This window comes from Archocentrus centrarchus, chromosome 20 (genome assembly GCF_007364275.1).
Source record: "Archocentrus centrarchus isolate MPI-CPG fArcCen1 chromosome 20, fArcCen1, whole genome shotgun sequence".
NCBI classification, from domain to species: Eukaryota; Metazoa; Chordata; class Actinopteri; order Cichliformes; family Cichlidae; genus Archocentrus; species Archocentrus centrarchus.
This window is the reverse complement of record NC_044365.1, coordinates 2,836,811-2,856,386: the sequence shown is the minus strand read 5'-3', so window position 1 is coordinate 2,856,386 and position 19,576 is coordinate 2,836,811. Positions and strand designations below refer to the sequence as shown.

The window sequence follows — 19,576 nt, the reverse complement described above, 5'->3', positions numbered from 1 at the left end:
CTGCTGGCCAGGATTTGACCCTCATTCTGGCTGGTTTCATTCTTCTCCTGAGGGGAGGATAGGCTAGGATGAGGACGAGTCAAAGGTGGACAGACAGTCCCAGGTGTGGGAGGGAGACTGTCCGGTCAGCATGTTTCAGGTTGGAATAGACTCGGTCCAGTGTGCTACTTCCTCTGGTGGAACACTGTAACTGTACACATTTGGGGAGGACTGTCTTTAAATTCAGTGCAAGAAATTAATTTAAACTTCAGATCCTGATGACACAGTTTTGTTTCCACTGAAGAAGAAGAAGAAGAGATTTTATAAACTTGTACATTGTGAAGCTTCTTCAGCTCTGATTATGAAACACTGAATGATTTCAAACTTTGTCTAATAAACTCCCATCAGAGTGGATGTTAGTGCGCTCGTGCTACGCTGTGACAGAGTGTGACAGTCCACCCACATTCACCTGTGACACACCTGCACCTGCATTCATTCTGAGCAGATTTCAGCTCAACACTTCCTGTTTGATGTTCAATCCATCAGACACGCCCTCTGCAGCTGTTTGTATGTACTGCTCCCTCACAAAGAAACTGCAGCAAATCAAATGTCATCAGCTTTATTTTCATTTTAGATTTAGGAGCATTTCACACATTTATTCACAAAACTAAACTTTATTTCAACACAATGTGATGTTGTTAACAGTGGTACAATATTAATGATTTCAAGCTCAAACTTTGTCTAATAAACTCACATCTTTGATTCTTTATACAGATTGGGGTACTGCGGTTTGACAGAGATCAGCTGTGATTATCTGGCAGCAGCTCTGAAGTCCAACCCCTCCCATCTGAGAGAGCTGGACCTGAGAAACAACAAGCTGCAGGATTCAGGAGTGAAGCATCTGTGTGGTTTTCTGGAGAGTCCACGATGTGTTCTTGAAACTCTGAGGTCAGTCTCCATGTTTTAGTTGTGCTGAGATGAATCTGATGTGAAACACTAAACTGCAGACATAAGGCTGATATTATACTGATCCACACTGAGGATCTTCATGGTAAAGTCTGTGTTCTTCTTCTCTGCTTTAGTCCATTGACTGTAGCAGAACAATGTTCACATTTCAAAGCGTCACACTGTGATGCTCAACTTATGGCCCACGGCCCACATGTGGCCCTCCAAACGGTGCCGACCAGCCTGCCGACCTTTCTTGATTCAGAGAGAGGGGACCCTGATTAACTGAGTACCGTTCTTACTCATAGTTCTAAGTATAAAACTGTGTGGGCGGGGCTCAGGCAGCTCCACCCACACAGTGACAGTGAAGCAGGTGAAGATGCTCCTGGAGGCTAACAGCTGTTTCTCCTCTAACATATGGATGGATCGTTGCTGACGTGTTGCTCGTGGTTTTGCTCGGTAAAAACAGTCGTTACTTCTGTTGAAGCCGTCACAGATTTTCCCTCATTTGCATTTTTTCTGACTGGCTGCAGGAAACTGAGAGCGAGCACGCCCCCTTGTGGCTGTATTACCTGCTGCATGTGTGCTGTGCTGTTTCTACTGTAATGGAAGGACTGCGGTGAATGAGCAGCCTCACATGTACGAGCACATGAGCATTTCTTTTTCAGAGCTTTGATTTGAAACAAATTAGTAATAAATCAGCACTTTAACCACAGACAGGATTTGATCAGCTGATGGCATTAAACATTTTTGAACAGCAACCATCAGACAGCAAGAAAAACCATAAAGTCCATTTAAACACAAAGATGCAGAATGATGGTGGCAGGTACAGAAAAAGGTCCATAAAGACTGAAATGTGTCTCCACTCCTTTGCATATTCCATATTTTATCCTGAGAGTTTCCAGAAGAGCAAACATCAGCCCCAAAATGTGCTGCAGAGTCAAACCTGCCTCCAAACATGTGCCGAGTCAGACTGACATCATTCCTACAGAGAACAGTGTGAGCTCTCAGCAGGTAACTTCAATAAGAATGACAAACAGTGCAAAAGGAACGACTAAAAAACTTTTCCTACCAAACTAACGACCAAAATGAAGCCATAACGCTGGAATTAAACACATTCAGCCGCTGGAAGGAAACTCCATGTTTCCAGTCATCAGTGAGCCGCTTCATATTTAACATGGACTCAGTGTTCTGCTGTGATCACACGTGGACATGCCTGTTTGTTTCATCACTTTTTAATAGAGTGGAACCATCTCAGTGTCGTACAATCAATGAGAGAATGATCGTATGTGATCAAATCCCTGATGGCTCCGAGGTCGTGCACTGTTGGATCTCCGACGCTTTTCCCGGTCAGATTGACTTGCAGATGTTCACTCGGCTGAAGTCTGTGAAGAAACTGTGGTCCACGTAGGTCACATGGTACGGCCTCAGATTGGACCGAGCTCCCCAGTTCACTGTGGCAGACTCAGCTGGTACATGGATGTCTCTGTTCCTCAGTCTGCTCTCAGTGACTCGCTGCAGCCAATCACTCTGCATTTGTGTGTGACCTCTTTGAAGATCCTTCTGTGGAAGCTGCTTCTTGTTTTCAGGAGCAAACCTGAGGAGGGCGCTGCTTAAGAGGAGGTTTGGGTTCTGGGAGCTGCATCCACGGCTCCACAGGATGTTCTCTTCATACGAGGGCTTTGCTTCAAGAAAATGTACAATAGTAAATGGACTTGTTCTTATAGAGTGCTTTTCTACTCTGAGCACTCAAAGCACTTATACAACATGTTTGCATTCACCCACTCACACCCAGTCATACAAACACTTCCTTCTGTAGGTAAGTGCTTCCTGTCTACCATTCACACACATTGATACTCTGACAGCTGCATCGGAGAGCAGCGTGGGGTTCAGTATCTTGACCAAGGATACTTTGGCATGCATACTGGAGCAGCCAGGAATCAAACCGCCAACCTTCCGATTAGTAGTTGACTTGTTCTTCCTCCACATCCACCCCAATGCATGAAGCAAACTCATTGGCAGAGAGGCCAGCTTCACCCTCAGGCCAAAGGGAACTTGTTGCATCAAGTGATGTCATAGATGGTAAAGTTCTGCACACTTAGTTTAGTTTTCTAAAAAAGAGGCTTGCAGCTTGCGGCAGAGCAGGAGCTCCTGTAGGTCCATACACACCACCAGGGTCTTCTTCGCTTTGTGGATCTTCATAGCCCGTGCTGTGTCTGTTTGCATGCAGTGTTCTTCCCACGTGGCAGCACTGATGTTCCTGCCTTGAATGCACAACAAGTATGGCGCTGGTCTTTCCTCGGGTGGGAAAGAGACAGACTGAAGTCTTTGGAAACTTTGGGAAAACTTGCCTTGACAGAGGCTGGATTCCATGGTCTGCAGAGGAGCTCATACACTGTGTGGAGGTGACTCATGGATTTGAAGATAGGCTGCAGGTCCATGTTTGATGAAGAGGACCTACAGCAGTGTGATGGAGCTTTTGGAAGGTCTGAAGGAAGCCCTGCTGTTCTGTCCCAGCCCTCATCTTTACTGTCTCTGTCTTCTCTGGACTTTTCCCTCTTCTTCCTGCTCATTTCAAAATCACCACTGCTTAATGCCAAAGGTGGACAGGAGCCTTCGCTGGCTCACTCTGATTCTTTTATCATCCACCACAAGGAGACAGAACACTGATGCTGACCTCCTGGATTCATCTGCTTCTGTTCATGGCTGCTTCACCCTGCTCACCTCCACCAAAGACAGAACAACAATCTTCCTTTCTTTCCAGTCCAGTTTTTCCCAGAAATCCTTCCAAGTCTCCTCCCTCTTAGATCTGCAGTTCCTTGCAGTGTGATTTAGCTGACTTCCTACAGACCACAGGCTGGCATGGCTTCCCCATTTTTGTCTCGCTTCTTTCAATCCGGCTCTTGATTTTTCCTGCCCACATAAGACTGGCCTCTCATTCTCCTTTTCCTGGATATTCACCTTCCAGGTCTCTGGATCCGCCCTCTTTCTCAGCCTTCCCTGTGTTGTGGAAATTTTAGTGTACTGAATAAAAAAGTCTACTGCCATAGTTTTCTTTAGAAAATGTATTCTTGGAAGAAGGAATTCGGTCAGTACAGAGCACGCAGCGATGCAATGAGGAATTCAAAGAAACAAAGGAGTGAGACCTCACTTATACAAAATCTTAGAGCATCACATTGTTCAGCCCCTTACAGTCACCATAAACAGGTCACACAGCTCAGAAACATAAATGCAGCAGTTTGGACAAACAGGTCTCATTGGTGTTGGAGGTACTGAAACCAGGACTCCCTCTGTTAGGGAGGTCCTGCATCTCCACCATGTTCCGGGTCAAGAGGTCAAACACAGCAGAAAGTATGAGAGAAAATGTTGAATTCTTGGACATAAACAATAACCCTCCAACCAAACTAAATAAGAATAATAAGAATAAGATTCATTTGCTCTTAAACACTTTGAAACCTGCGTAATTCTAACAGCATGTATGATGTAGCATGTAGATGAATGTACCGCACTGCACAGCCAAAGAAAGCAGTCCAGCTCCTCTGAAGGTACCACTTCATCAGGTGCTTCATGGTGCTGCAGTATCTTCAACCTCGCCCATAACTTCTATTTCTGCTAAAGGCGTAGGTCAGAGGTCATCAACTACATCTGTCCAAGGGCTGTAATTTTTCTCTGCAGACAGTGTGAGGGCCAGATTCTCTCGTAACATAAAATAAAATTAATCTTGTATCCTAAGTAATATATTAGGATCTCATATATTTATATTTTCTTTTAAAATTTATACTGTTTTTAATGATGTGATGTGCAGGTCTTTCACTCACATGTTCTCCTCTGTTATGTTGACACCACAGTTGTGTTCAGTTGTTCTCATTATTGATATGATGATCAGGGAAACAATAAAATGAGAGCAACGAGTTTATCTCTGCACAATTTACTTTTCAGACGACGTTTTTCTTGATGATTTTTGAAATGACGATAGAAACATGAAGAGCTCAAATGTAAAACCCTCTAAATCACCCTGGATACTTTTCTTTAAAACAGCTTTTTTTTAAAATAAATTCACAGCCAATGGTGAGGAGCCTTTTTTTTCAAAAATGTAAATATACTAATTTTCCTGCTTTTTAATACATAATATTTTGTTTTCCGTCCTCTGCCCAGTGTGAATGAAGGCAAAGGCCCAAATATCAGACTCTGATAAAAAGATGTCGACACAGATTCACACAGTACGACCACAACAGCACCAAATGGCAGCACATTTATTTTAACAATAACAGAATAGCAGATACTGGACTGCAGGGGCCGTGACAGCCGAGGGACGGACGCACGGGGGGAGTTTTGACCGCGTGGGGGTACATGCTGACACCCCCCCCCCACACACACACACACACACACACACATATCCCACCCCCGTGAGCAGACCATGTGAGAGACCTCACAGCAGAGGAGACGGAGCCCCGCCCAGGCCGGGGAGTACGCTCTGCAGCCAGTAACGATCCTCCCGCAGGTTCACCGACAGAAACCTCGTTACAACTTTTACTTCCTTTAGTCAGACAAGTCTGAACATCTTTTCTACACAAAACAAGATTAGACTCACCTTCAGCTGTGTTTACAATCTGATCACCACCTACAAAAGCCGGCTGCAGTCACATGGTCTGATCTTGCATTCTGATTGGATATTGAGGCATTTATGGGCACTGGGAATTCACGTTTTGAGGCCTTTGATTATTCAGACTAGTCAGAGATGGGTATTTACTGGGTTATGATGATTGATTGGTGTATAGTACCTGTGGCAGGACTATTCGGGGGGCTGGATATAAAGCTCTGGCGGGCCGGAAATGGCCCGCGGGCCGCCAGTTGACGTTTCCTGGTATAGGGGAGACTGATCTCAATATCCCCCGATATTGTGAAAATTCTGTGATGCCAAAATAGATTTTTTTTTTTTTTTTAATTCTGCTATACAGGGAAGCCGCAATAAGTGAACCGTGATATAGTGAGTGACAGCTGTAAATAAATGAATGAATGAATGAATGAATGAATGAAGTTTTATTGCCATGTGGGTGAACAAGTTCACACATTGGAAATTGCAGTTACAGAACACCATCCAAATACACAAACACAACACACATAGGGGGATATGTGTCCTTGGGTCATGCAGCCGTTTCTTGCGGCGCTACCTTTGGCAGGAGGAGAAAACAACACATCATGGGGAAGTTAGGTTAAAAAAAAGTCATCTGGTACAGTGCTCAAAAGAGCACTGTACCAGGGTCCAAAAAAACCACCTTAGCAAAGCATTTGCACATGTAAAGCAAGGACAGCGGCGGTAGGTGAGGTCAGGTCAGGAGGGGATGCAGACGGAGACGAGAGGTGGGGGCATTGTGGAGCCAGATGCCATGATCCAGCCAAAACAGTTCACTGATAGCGGTGGAATTTCATCAGCGGCCGTGATACACCAGACCCAGCTTCACAAATCACAACGCGGAGTGGGGGGAAGAGCAGCCGCACACAGAGCCCTGGAGAGAGATATGGTTGCCAACCCAAGGCCGGCAGGGGAGCCGAATTCCTGATAACAAATGTTGTTTTGGAACAGGCTGCTTGTTTTTCCAACAGCCTTCAGTCTTACTGGGAAACCATTCGAAAATCCAATATTCCAAATTCGTTGATTGCCGTCCTCACTGTGCAGAACCGAACTATATCTCCTGATCTAACCCCTCTCGCCTGCGAGCTCGCTAATCTTGCGGCTCAGGTCCACCAGGCTTTGAGTCTGAGTTTGTACGGCTCTGCTCAGCCCTTCCACCTGGGTCGGCAGCCTCTGCAGATGTCGAACCGCCGTCCAGAGTTTCTTAATTTGCCAGTAAAGCAGGTATCCACCGAGCCCAAACAGAGAAGATACTGCTACCAAAAAGCCGAATATGTAGGCGTCTTCCACGTCTTCCACTCCAAGGGCTGAGAAGCACACCGGTCTCCACGAGCTCCAAGAGTCGATGACGTATCCAACCGGGTCTGTTCCACTCGGACACGCAGGCTCCCCTGTCCCGGATCTCATAGTGGAAAAAATTCGATCAATGATGGAGAATGCCCAGTTTGCCAGATCCATGGTTCAATCTTGTTCTTATTCGGACAGTGTGTAAAAGACGCTCTCACAGCAAGCAGCAAGCGGAGAGATGGGGAGGGCAGGGAGAGAGAGAGATAGTGCGACCGTCTCCGACAAGAGCAGGAAGAGAAGAAATGGATAGTAATCCTAATCCTGTCAGCAGTGGCATAGGCAGGCAGTGGGACAGATGATGTAATACAGGTAGATGGTGTAATAGAGGCACTCAGGTAGGTACTGCACTGGGATCAGCAGTGTTCAGTGACTGCTGAAAGTCTATTTTGGGTATTCAGTAACCTGATGGCTCCTGGGAAGAAGCTGTTCTTCAGTCTGCTGCTCCTGCTTTTTCTGCTCCTGTACCTTCTTCCAGTAGGCAGCAGTCTGATGAGGTGGTGGTCGAGATGAGAACGGTCCTCGATGAGCCTCTTCGCTCTGGAGAGGCATCGGGAGCTGGTGATGTCATCGAGAGAGGGGAGATGGCAGCCAATCATTTTCTCTTCCGTCCTTACTGCCCTTTGCAACATGTGTGTGTCTGCTGTAGAGCAGCTGGCAGACCACACAGACTGAGGATGCCAACACACTCTCTATGGTGGAGCGGTGGAGGGTCAGCAGCAGCTTCTCCTCCAGTTTGTTTCTCCTGACGACTCTCAGGAAGTTGCTGTTGGGCATTTCTCACCAGTGCAGCTGTGCTGTCTGACCAGGAGAGATCCTCTGTGATGGAGGCCCCAAGAGTTTGAAGGAGAAGACCCTCTTCACACAATCCCCTTTAATGTGGAGGGGGGTGGGCGCAGTTTGGTTCCTCCTGAAGTCGATGATGACCTCCTTGTTTTCTTTGTGTTGAGGGACAAGTTGTTCCTCCCCTCTGCCAGCTGCTGCACCTCGTCTCTGTGGGCCCTTCCATCCCCTCCAGTTATAAGGCCCACCAGAGTCGCACCATCATCAAAGTTTATGATGGAGTTTGTGGGATGGGAGGGGGTGCAGTCATGAGTGTAGATGGAAAACTGGACCCTGAGGAGCACCGTACCGAGCGTGAGGGTGGAGGAGCTGGTGTTTCTGAATTTCACAGACTGTGGGAGGTTTGACAGGTGGCAGTGGGCGGAGTCTGGAGCAGCCATCTTGTTTATCAGGATGTCAGGGATGATAGTATTGAATGTAAAACTCTAGTCTATGAAGATCATTCTTACTGAGGTTCCTGGGAGCTCTGAGTGGTTTAGAGCAGGATGGAGAACAATGGATATGACATCATCAGTGGATCTGTTTGCTCTGGATGCAGATTGATGGGGATCAAAGTCAGGAGGAAGGCTTTGATATGTTGTGACACGAGCCTCTCAAAGCATTTGCTGCTGCTGTTAGTGCAGTGGGCCTGTAGTCACTTAGACCGCTGATGGGAGTTTTTGGGATGGGATTATGGAGGCTGTCTTGGGGCAGTGTGGGACTGTGACCTGTGTCAAGGAAAGGTTGAAGATCTTAGTGAAGACTGCTGAGAGCTGTTCACAGGCTCTGAGGACCTTTCCAGGTCCTCCATCAGACCCTGCAGCTTTCCTCATATTCACAGTTCTGAACACCGACACACTCGATGTTCCTGAATGCAGAGTGGGTGGGTGACTGCAGACTGGGTGGGCAGTGTGACTGTGACTTGTTGTTTCAAACCGGGTGAAGAAATACTTTCATTCCTCTACCAGTGAGGTATCGGGGCTGGCAGTCGCAGTGATTGGTTATATGTTTGAAACCCTGAGTTATCTTCAGCGATGCTGCTGCACTCTGTCTTTGTAGGCCTGTTTGCAGCTTTGATACCTGTCCTCAGGTCAGCTCTGGCTCAGCTGTATAGGGCTTTGTCTCCTGACCTGAAGGCAGAGTTTGGGCTCTCTGGAGTGATTGTACCTCACATGTCATCCATGGTTTCTGGTTTGGATAAACACAGATGTGTTTAGAAGAGCTTGGTATGATCTTGAACACCTCAATCTGCACCAGTTTCTTTATTGATAATTGATCAGTTCAGTCTCCTGCAGTGATGTTGTTCAGGCTCCTGTTACAATAAAACTGAGAAATCTTTATTAGTTAAATCTTTAATTTTCTCCTAGTCTATCTCCCTCCTTTGAGACATAAACTCTGTTTTTTGTCTCAATAATTTACCTTATTTATCTAAAGGGCATACTGATTTTTAATGCTATGCTCAGAGACACGCACACAGACACACACAAACACAAACACACACACACACACACACACAAACTCAGCATTCCAGCACTTCAGAGGCCTTCTCATTCACAATTTTAGTTGCAACTTTAACTAACAATTTCATGCCAATTTATTAGTCTCTATTTTATTCAACCAAGACTTTTGAAACAATTTTTTCTCTGCCAACATATACCATGAAAGATCACCCGAAATATTGCTTATGCTCAATTTTATCTAAAAGACAACCATCAGTGTGGCTGCCGTTAGTGGCAGTTATACAGTTTGTTAAATTCATGATTTAAGTTACCATAAATAAATTCAAGGAAGGTAAAATAATTTATGTTTATTAAAATGATTGTAATATGTATTGTTTAAAATTGCACATTTAAAAGTTCTACAAGTGTTTCCAGGGTGGAACCAATGTTTAATTTGTTGTTTGGGTTAGAGCGATATTTTCAGTTACACGTCACACTCAGTAGAGGGCAACATGTCTTCCTTTTTATCGCTAAGCTAGAGATTTGGAGAAGCGTGCAACAAAGCTTTCGACTCTTGGTTCAAGAAGACATAATCCGAGATGTGTGTTTTGTTAACCCTTTCAAGTTAATGCGGCCAATGAGGTATGCAGTTTGTATTTATGTGTTTGTATGGGAAATAAGATGTTTATTTGTGAAGGACTTGTCAGGTTTCTGTTAGTTACGTGCCCTCAAAGAGTATACAGAATTTACTGATGTTGTTGTAAGTCAAGCCACTCATTTGTGAATATTTTATGTTGTTGAATCATATACTTTATTGTCTGTTCTCTATGAGAATCCCTTACTGTATGAAAATGTATTATTTTATGTTTTGTACAGTTCTCACGGCATCGTTGGTGACACCTGTGTCCAATTAAATGCCAGTAAAAATCAAGAACGCCTTGTGTCCGTATTTCAACTTGGAGGGAGTTATAATCAGTCTATCAAACAAGCAAGTCATTTTTTTAAGTCTTTCACCAAATACGATGCCACCAGCCAGGCTCGACCAAAAAATAAGCTTGTTATTATCAGTCGGCAGCAGTGTTAATTTTGACAGCAAATTTTGATTTAGTTTTAGTCAGAATTCAGTCATCTGAATAATTTTAGTTTTAGTCGACGAATTATCGTAAGAATATAGTCGACTAAATCTACAGTCGATTTAGTCGACTAAAATATAAAGGGTGTAAAATATAAATGCTTTTTCTTCAGTTCCCTTGAATTAGTCATTATACACACTTACACAAAATTAAACATTTATTCAAAGTTATGGAATATTATTAATAATATTAACATTAGCGTTTCACCTGCTTCCCACACACCTGATCATTAACACCACCTTACTGAGATAATCCGAGCATTTTACAGCAGGACGCTCTGAAAGGTACAGGGCAGTGTTCAGGACTAAGATTATAAAGGCTAATCCACCGCGGTGTGGAGATTTTCTCTAAACACAAACTGGGAAAAACTCTTTACCCTGCAGGACATTAAAATGCTGACCTTTGCATGGAGATCTGGGTGACTGGTTTGCAGGTGTTGTTTAAGATTTGTGGTGTTTTTACCCGAGATAGTCGCCCACATGGTTTACACATCGTTTTGTTTGTCACAACGTCAAAGGACAAATGTGTCCATACATCGGCTCTTCTCTTTCTCCCTGCTGACATTGTTTACATCACTTAGTTCTAGTGGAAGTAACGACCAATCACAGGCTAGTTTGGTCTTCCCGGGTTTAGAGCAAATTTGTGCAACTGTGCATTTGATTGAATGTTTTCCTAACTTGTCCCACCCTGTCACAAAATTAAACAAGTTCTGATTAGATTTCGTCCCCGCCAAGTATTTTCATCTTGTTTTCATTTGTTGACGAAAGTGTCAATTAATTTCGTCAGAGGTTTTATCCTTTTAGGTAGTTTTTAATTTACTTATCGTCTTGTTATCCTCATGAAAAAAAGGGTCGTTGAAGAAAACTATGAGGAAAATATTTCGTCAATGAAATTAACAGGGGTCGGCAGCTATAAATACGCCACTGCCCTGGGCTTGACAAAAATACACAATAATATCTAGACTTTACTGCACAAACGTCAATACTCGTCATCTTTCACGGTATAAAAGCCAGTTCTCACACACCATTCTTCATGCTGCAGATATCAGGAGTTATTTCTTTTCAATAGAAAAGTTTCCAAACACACAACATTTTAATCAATAAATAAATTTGATCAATAGCCTAATGCCATAGGACAATTTTATATTCCCAGTATCTCTCACAACCATTTTGCACTCACATCAACTTTTATCACTTTACTTATTTTGTTTCTTTTACCCATTAATTTAAAAAATTTTTAATCCCTAAAAATGTCAAACTTTGTCTAATAAACTCACATCTTTGGTTCTTTATACAGATTGGAGAGCTGTGGTTTGTCAAAGATCAGCTGTGATTATCTGGCAGCAGCTCTGAAGTCCAACCCCTCCCATCTGAGAGAGCTGGACCTGAGGGGAAATAACCTGCAGGATCCAGATGTGAAGCAGCTGTCTGATCTTAAGGAGAGTCCACACTGCAGACTGGAAAAACTGCAGTAAGTAGACGGTTGGAGTGAGTCCATGCTGCTCTCAGCAGTACTGTACTAAACTCGTTGTCATTGTGCACACAAGGCACACAACGATCACTCATCCAGAGACGAGCATCTGCGGTCATGCAGCCAGAGACCGGCGCTACCGTTAGGCAATGTGGTTTAAGTGTCTTGCCCAAGGACACAACACACCGCAGGGACAAGGGTTTGAACCGGCAATTCTCCGGCTGCAAGGCGAGCGCCTACACTACCACTAATATGAAGTATGAAACTAGTATGAAAGCAAAGATCCAGTGTTTCCTGTAAAGCTGCAGCAGTGGCTGCTTTCCTCAGTGAAGCTGTGAGAGGAGGATGGTGACAGGCTTCAGGATTGGACACAAACACTTCCTGTTTGGGCCTTTTTGCTCTAACAAACACTGGCTGACTCTGGGAGCTTTTAGCTCACCATAGTAACGGCTCCTGGAAAGCTCACATGCTCTGATGCAGCATCAGTTCATTGTCAGCAGCCAATCAGCTCTCTGAACAAAGCAGCATGCAGACATTTTCCCAACATGGACCAATGACTGCATTCATTTTCCAGTTTAAAGGAGTGAAGGAAACAGTCTGTAGGTGATGAAGAACTTTGTGAGAGCAGATGTTTGGATGGAGTTCCTCCAGTTAACAGCTGGAACCATTACATGAGGGACTGAAACATCTCCTGTGAATTGTTGGGGTTGTTGTTGGGGTTCCTAAAGAGCTCAGAGTGGACAGACCAAGGTTATTAGGGTTCATGAGACTCCAAACTAAAACTAGGAGGGAAAAACATTTGGATGAACTTCAATCCAAATCCAAAGTGAAACAACAATGAGTACTAGTACAGTCCCAGGACTGAAGGCCCTGCTGCTCTGTATAGTGGATGTGCTGCATCACTGACTGACAGCTGATGAAGAGTCTCTGGAAACACTCATTTATCTCCTCTGCTCTTTCTTCTTCTCTCTGCAGGTGGCGAGGATGGTAAACAGGACGGTGTGTGTGCTGAGAGAGGAGGAGCTGTGTCCTGATGATCCAGAGAGGTTGAAGCAGCAGCAGCTTGTGTGCAGAGTGCTCTGACTGGGCCATGTTACTGGGAGGTGGAGTGGAGAGGAGAGCTTCATCCAGCAGTGACTGACAGAGGAATGAGAAGAAGTGCAGATGACTGTCAGTGCTGCAGAGTGAACTGCTCTGAGAACAGCTCCACTGTCAGAAACAATGTAGAGTCCACCATCATCCCTGTGTGTCCCTGTGGATCTGCCAGAGGATCATCAGTGGATCTGGATGCTCTGCTGCTGCTCTGTCCTTCTACACAGTCTCTGCAGAGTCTCTGTCTGACACTGGCTTCAGCTTTTCAGGCTTCATTCTGGATCACACTCAGGAGAACATCACCTGGAAAGGCCTCCAACAACATCTCCATCACAGACACAATGTTTTTAGGACTTACACATCAGGTTTTGGTGCTTGGAGATCAAATATGTGCCCATCCATAAGTTTCAATGTTTTCCTTAAAGTAGTTTTTCATATATTAGCAGAACATTAATATTGATACCAACCGTCTGTCTCACCTGCTTCATTTATATCGTCCATCAGGTCAAAATTGTTCAGCACATGAAAAAAGTGTGAAAATCTGTACTGGTAGATTTTTTTTCTGCTTTTTCACATAATAACAGGAAACGGGATCTGAGCCCTGCTGGGGGTCACCTCGGGGGGGGGGGGGGGGGGGGGGGGGGGGGGGCTATATGTCTGCAATCATTTATATAATAAAGACATCTAGTGGTTCAGTGGGAGAACTGCAGGAGGTGGAGGTGTGGTTGTGGTTGAGATATTTAGAGTCCTTGAATCATGTGACCTCAGTGGGCAGAGCCTATATGTGGATACTAATGTTCAATAAATGTGCTGACTGGAATTAAAGCAGCTTGCCGGTTTCAATGAAGGAGTTGGTTTGCATACAGTAAATGTAGCCATTGTGAATGCAAATGAATTTTAATGAACTAAGTTTTACTAAAAGAATGAAAAACATATTAAGCGGAGCTGTGAACTAGAACAGACTCACACAGACTTGAAATCAGCTCCCAAAACCAATCAGCTGTTTATACCTTTGGTATAAACAACTGATTGAATTCCCGACCTTTGACCTAATTCACAAATTCCACAGGATATAATGCACATCATTGTTGAGGGTGGAAATGAATTGTGTGTTAAAATGTTCTCTCTGGACAGATGTGTTGGATGTGTTCAGTTCAGACATGCAGAATTTTCTTTTGCCACTGACAGACATGCGTGACACACCTGCCCTATCAGGGTCATGACCTCAGCATCTAATTCCAATAAAGTGAAACAGTCCTCAGGCCAAATGCTGATATTGTTGAAGATCAGGTCTTTTCTGCTCAGCAGTAGAGAAAAATGAATGTGTGCAGTTTGTTTTGGACCTCACTGAGATGGTTCAGATACTGTTGGCCTGTTTTATCTGTACAGTGTGTTAGGACTCAATAATATGATTGACACAGCTGAAGAAACTTTCCCTGAGAATAATCTAATACCTGAGCAACATTACCTGCTGCATCTCCCTGCTCAGGTTGTTTATCTGGGGCCTGTGATAAGGCACATGTGCATGAGATTCCAGTCAAAGCAGTGTCTTTGTAAACAGTGGTCATCTAAAGTGAACTTCACAAATGTCTGTGATCCATTTGTGAACCAGAATCAGCTTTCTGAATGCTGCCAAAATGAAATGGGCTCTAAGCCTGAGAAAGGACTGGGTCGTGTCTCTGAAGGGACAAATACTGAGTACGATTTAGCAGAGAGGAGAGATGTTTGGGGACAGGTGGCCTACAACATGGAGTCAAAGCAAAGAGAACGAGTCCATAAGTGAAAGGTCTCTAATAATCAGCAGTGTGAATGACACAATTCCTGTCTTTGGACTTATTACAAACATCTGTGTGGTCGACAGTTCATTCTACTGTTTGAATCCCAGCTTTGGGAGACGCTGGTCTGGAATCAGATCTTTGAGCGTATGAAACTGTAGTGCCTCTTCTAGTAACTAAGTAAGAAATCAAAGAAATGTGAGAACAAGTTTAATAATCTGACACATTCAGCTGTTAGTAAATCTCTCAAAACAAGATCAAAATACTTTTTGGATCAATATCAGATTGTGAGACTCGGTCAGTTTTTGCAGTGAAGAAGGAAATGTTGTTCTCCAAGTTTCTTTTGCTTAAATACTTTAACGTCTTTGATCCTTTGGTTTCAGAAGCATGCACTGATGACCTCTGACCTTTGACTCTGGCTCCTGCACCATGTTAGTGTCGCTGACTTCAGCCTTTGACCTCATCCACCATGGCATTCTTTTAAAGCCTTTGAAGTTGGTCTGTGGGTTCAAATCTGTTTCATATTAATATGTTAAATGGAATCATCCAGTTTCCAAAGGCTCTGTTTAAAGTCATGGACACAGAAGCTCGTGGGAAAAGTTCAAAATCTGGCTGAATCCAAAGTTTTCCACAGCAAACTTCCAATGAGCAGATAGATGTCCATACGAGTCACAGGTTTGTGGTGGCTGCAGCTGTTCTGCAGGGTCACAGGTCATCCAGCTGCTGGAGGGGAGGCACAGAAATAGAGTCTCTTCCTAACAGCACGTTCCAGCTGAATGGCTGCAGAATGAAAGCAGGTTGAAATCAAGGCTGCATCCTTTCTGATGCTCCCTGGATTTCAGCAGTCACTCCAACACTGAGCAACAACTCAACATCCATTTTTTCCATCTCAGATCAGAAAAATATTGTTCTTTGATCCATCTGAGCCTCTATATCTGTGTGGAAGCTGCAGCTGTGCATGTCTGAAGGTGACCTAATGGAGTCAATCTGAGAACATCGAAGCTCCTCTCATGAGTTCTTCAGTCAGACGGAGAGGATCTCAGAGCTGGAAACAGGCTGATAAATGGATCCAACAGGACAGAGATGATCCCAAACATGATGCTGAGCCTCAAATACAGAACACATAGAAGCATCTGCAGCAGCATTCAGCAGGAATATTCATGTCCCATAACTGGGAAACAGACAGGAGTTCTTTAGCTTGGCCTTTATTTTCACTACATTCTGACACACTTCAAGGTTTGAACAGAAACTCTTCACTGCCCTTTAAACTGTTTCCTTCAGAGATCCAAGGACTTTTCCCACGACTGAAAAACAGCCACAATCCCGCCATGATGGCAAAGTTCTTTTTAGCAGGAACTAGATTTCCTCTGAGCCTCATGCAGCAGTCACATTTATTTCCCGTCCTTCCCTAACAGATCCATCCCGTTCTGCAGGATGAGCCTCGGTGATTGAGGCTGAGCGGGGCGGTCCCGGTGCTCTGCTGGACCTCCTCAGCAGGCACAGAGCCGTGGACAGGAGGCTCTTTATCCAGCAGCAGCTCCACAGAATCACTGCTCAGCTGGATTCATCAAACTTTAGATTTGACAGAATCCAAAATGCTTTTTTCAGCTGATCCATGTTCTCTTTATCTCGGAATGTTTCTGATTGGAATTCCCCACAGTGTTATAGTTCATGATAGAAATCTCTGGGAATGCAGGAAACTTAGAATTTAAACTTTTCTAGCTGTCCCTGAGTCAGAGAGGTCAGCCCGTCTATTCTCCTCCTGTTCTCCTCTCCATCCCTCAGCTGGCTCCTCCTCCTCCCAGTGTCAGGTTGTTCACTGAGCACCAATGGGACAGTTTTCCTACCTCAGCTCTAGATGCTGTCTAGAGATGAGCACAGACTGCAGACAGAGCAAAGCTGAGCTGACAGGATTATTAAAGCTCTGCCTCTGATGGACAAACCCAGATGAAATAAGGATGCAAACAGCAGCATTCAAAGGCAGCGTCTTCAGGAGAACTGGGCAGATGTGACCACAGGAAACCAGCCAAGGCTCTCAGAGATGCTGTGGCCCTAAATATGTCTGTTTCACTACAAGATCAGGAAGACTTTTCTTCTTCTTCTTCTTCATCTTCTTCTTCATTCAGCTGGGACCACACTGGATCATCTTCCTCGTCCTCCATCACACCATCCCTCTGCAAGTGCTCCTTCAACACATCCATGAGTGTCCTCTGTCTGATTTCTCTCCTCCTCCTGCCTCACAGCTCCATCTGCACCATCCTTTATCTGATGGAGCTGCAGGTCCTCCTCTGCACATCTGAAAACCTTCTGAGCTGTGAAAAAGGCCAGAGAAACAGCTGTGTGCCCTCCAACAGTGCTCCTGTCAATGCAGCTCAAACATGCCCATATAATGCAAATACATTACTGTACTTTGGAGTTTGACCACAATGTTCTCCCAAAGGGTACAGCTGTGGGAGATGACCCTCAGTCCAGGTACAGTGGAGGTCAAGCTACACCTGGGACCTATCCAGGTGAGCTAATCAATGATTCTAATCAATGATTTTAATCCATGTGTGGATGCATGTGACTGTGAGTGAAAGAGAAAGGGAAGGAGTGAAGGAGAGGAGGAAGCATAGAGAGTGAGGAGAGGAAGCAGAGCGAGACATGAGAGTAGGGGCGGAGTGAGGAGAGACTTGGAGGAAGGAAGAGACGGGAGATGGAGGAGAGAGAGGAATGTAGAGGAGCAGGAGAGGAAAGGAAAAGAGGAAATGATCTTTGTTCCTCCTTTTTCAGAGCGGCATGTATGCACACTTCTTCCATTTCTGTCTTCTTTCCAGCAGGATGAGCTGGATGAGACCGCGCAGCTTTGGAGCAAACACTCCATCGGGCCGCGGAAAAGCATCGACATTCCCAGCGGTCGTCCTGGAGATGAGGATCTCATGGTCCACAGTGTCAAAAGCAGCTGTTAAGTCTAATAACACAAGTAGCACACAGTCACCAGAGTCGGCTGCTAACAGAATATCGTTAAAGACCCTTAACAGAGCGGACTCAGTGCTGTGATGGGTTTTAAACCCAGACTGGAACACTTCCAGAAGTGCATGTTCATCCAGTGAGGTCTTTAGTTGGGTGAAAACAAGCTTTTCCAGGATTTTTGACAGAAATGTTAGCTTGGAGATGGGCCTAAAGTTTGATAAAACAGAAGTCTAGGCCAGGTGTCTTCAGCAACGGCTGCACAACAGCATGTTTAAAACTTTTTGGCACCACACTAGAAGTCAAACTACTATTAATAATGCTGAGAATGAATGGACCAAGGGTAGGAAAATCTTCTTTGACACCGAATGTGTCCACTGTGACACGACATACTTCAAAAGTGCCGCCGTTCGTGGACTTCCGGCAACAAATACCGTATTACCGCTATATGGCTGTGACGTGCAATTTCTGGGCTTTCAGGAACCGTTTGCATTTTTTCGCTAGGACAAACGGTTGCGGAGTTACGGTAATACGCCAGCTGATCAACGTTCCTTTGATCAGCCGACTCCGAGCCGATACGCCACGTCTCAATCAGCTGTTCACCGCTATTGAGGGCAAGTAACAGGCGCTTCAGCATTGATCCCCCAGCGTTAAAGGGTTAACAAGTCGAGAGCGAACAACAACAAAAGGGGAACCTGATGGTTTCAAACTGGAAACCAGCTGCTCTAAAAAGGAGAGCGAGACTGGCTCAAAGTGGTCAAACTGAGCTGAACAGCATATTAGGGTAGATGGATCATGAGAAGGTGGTGAAATTAGGGCCCTAGTGCTTACCACCTTCTCTAAAAAGAAATGAAGGAATCAGTCACAAATTTCACTGGAGGCTTCCAGATGGAGAGGTTCATGGACATTTAGGACAGTGTGGTAAAAAGCACACGGGGGTTGTGAGAGTTAGAGACAATGATATCTGAAAAGAATTTTGACCTAGCTGCTTTCACAGTTTTCTGATAATACTGCAATCTTCCATCCATCCATTTTCTTCCGCTTATCCGGGGCCGGGTCGCGGGGGCAGGAGCCTAAGCAAAGAAGCCCAGGCTTCCCTCTCCCCAGCCACCTCCTCTAGCTCATCCGGGGGGACCCCAAGACGTTCCCAGGCCAGCCGAGAGATATAATCTCTCCAGCATGTCCTGGGTCTGCCGCGGGGCCTCCTCCCGGTGGGACATGCCCGGAACACCTCACCCAAGATGCGGCCAGGAGGCATCTTAATCAGATGCCTGAGCCACCTCAACTGGCTCCTTTCGATGTGGAGGAGCAGCGGCTCTACTCTGAGCCCCTCCCGGATAGCTGCACTCCTCACCCTATCTCTAAGGGAGAGACCAGCCACCCTTCGAAGGAAACTAATTTCTGCCGCTTGTATTCGCGATCTTATTCTTTCAGTCACTACCCAAAGCTCGTGACCATAGGTGAGGGTAGGAACGTAGATCAACCGGTAAATCAAGAGCTTGGCTTTAACACTAAGCTCCCTCTTCACAGCGACAGACCGGTGCAGCGTCCGCATCACTGCAGAAGCAGCCCCGATCCATCTGTCAATCTCCCGCTCCCTTCTCCCGTCACTCGTGAACAAGACCCCGAGATACTTGAACTCCTCCACTTGGGGCAAGAACTCGTTCCTGAGCCGGAGAGGGCACTCCACCCTTTTCCGGCTGAGGACCATGGCCTCAGACTTAGAGGTGCTGATTCTCATGCCGGCTGCTTCACACTCGGCTGCGAACCGTTCCACTGCGAGCTGGAGGCCACCCCCTGATGAAGCCAACAGGACCGCATCATCTGCAAAGAGCAGAGATGAGACTCTGAGGTCACCAAGGAAGAAGCCTTCCGCCACCTGGCTACACCTAGAAATTCTCTCCATAAAAGTTATGAACAGAATCGTGACAAAGGGCAGCCCTGACGGAGTCCAACACCCACAGGAAACGAATCCGACTTATTACCGGCTATACG

General features: G+C 45.2%; 1 protein-coding gene across 2 annotated transcripts in view; it reads left to right on the top strand.

The window, feature by feature from the left end:
- LOC115799965 (NACHT, LRR and PYD domains-containing protein 14-like) overlaps window positions 1–13,455 on the top strand; it is a 62,793-nt gene extending 49,338 nt beyond the window's left edge. For both annotated transcript variants that reach the window (XM_030757269.1, XM_030757268.1), the window contains exons 9-11: window positions 754–927; window positions 11,592–11,765; window positions 12,741–13,455. In XM_030757269.1, the coding sequence (XP_030613129.1) occupies window positions 754–927; window positions 11,592–11,765; window positions 12,741–12,756 (364 nt within the window). In that variant the 3' untranslated portion in view covers window positions 12,757–13,455. The remainder of the gene's footprint in view (window positions 1–753; window positions 928–11,591; window positions 11,766–12,740) is intronic.
- The last annotated feature ends 6,121 nt before the right edge of the window (window positions 13,456–19,576 follow it).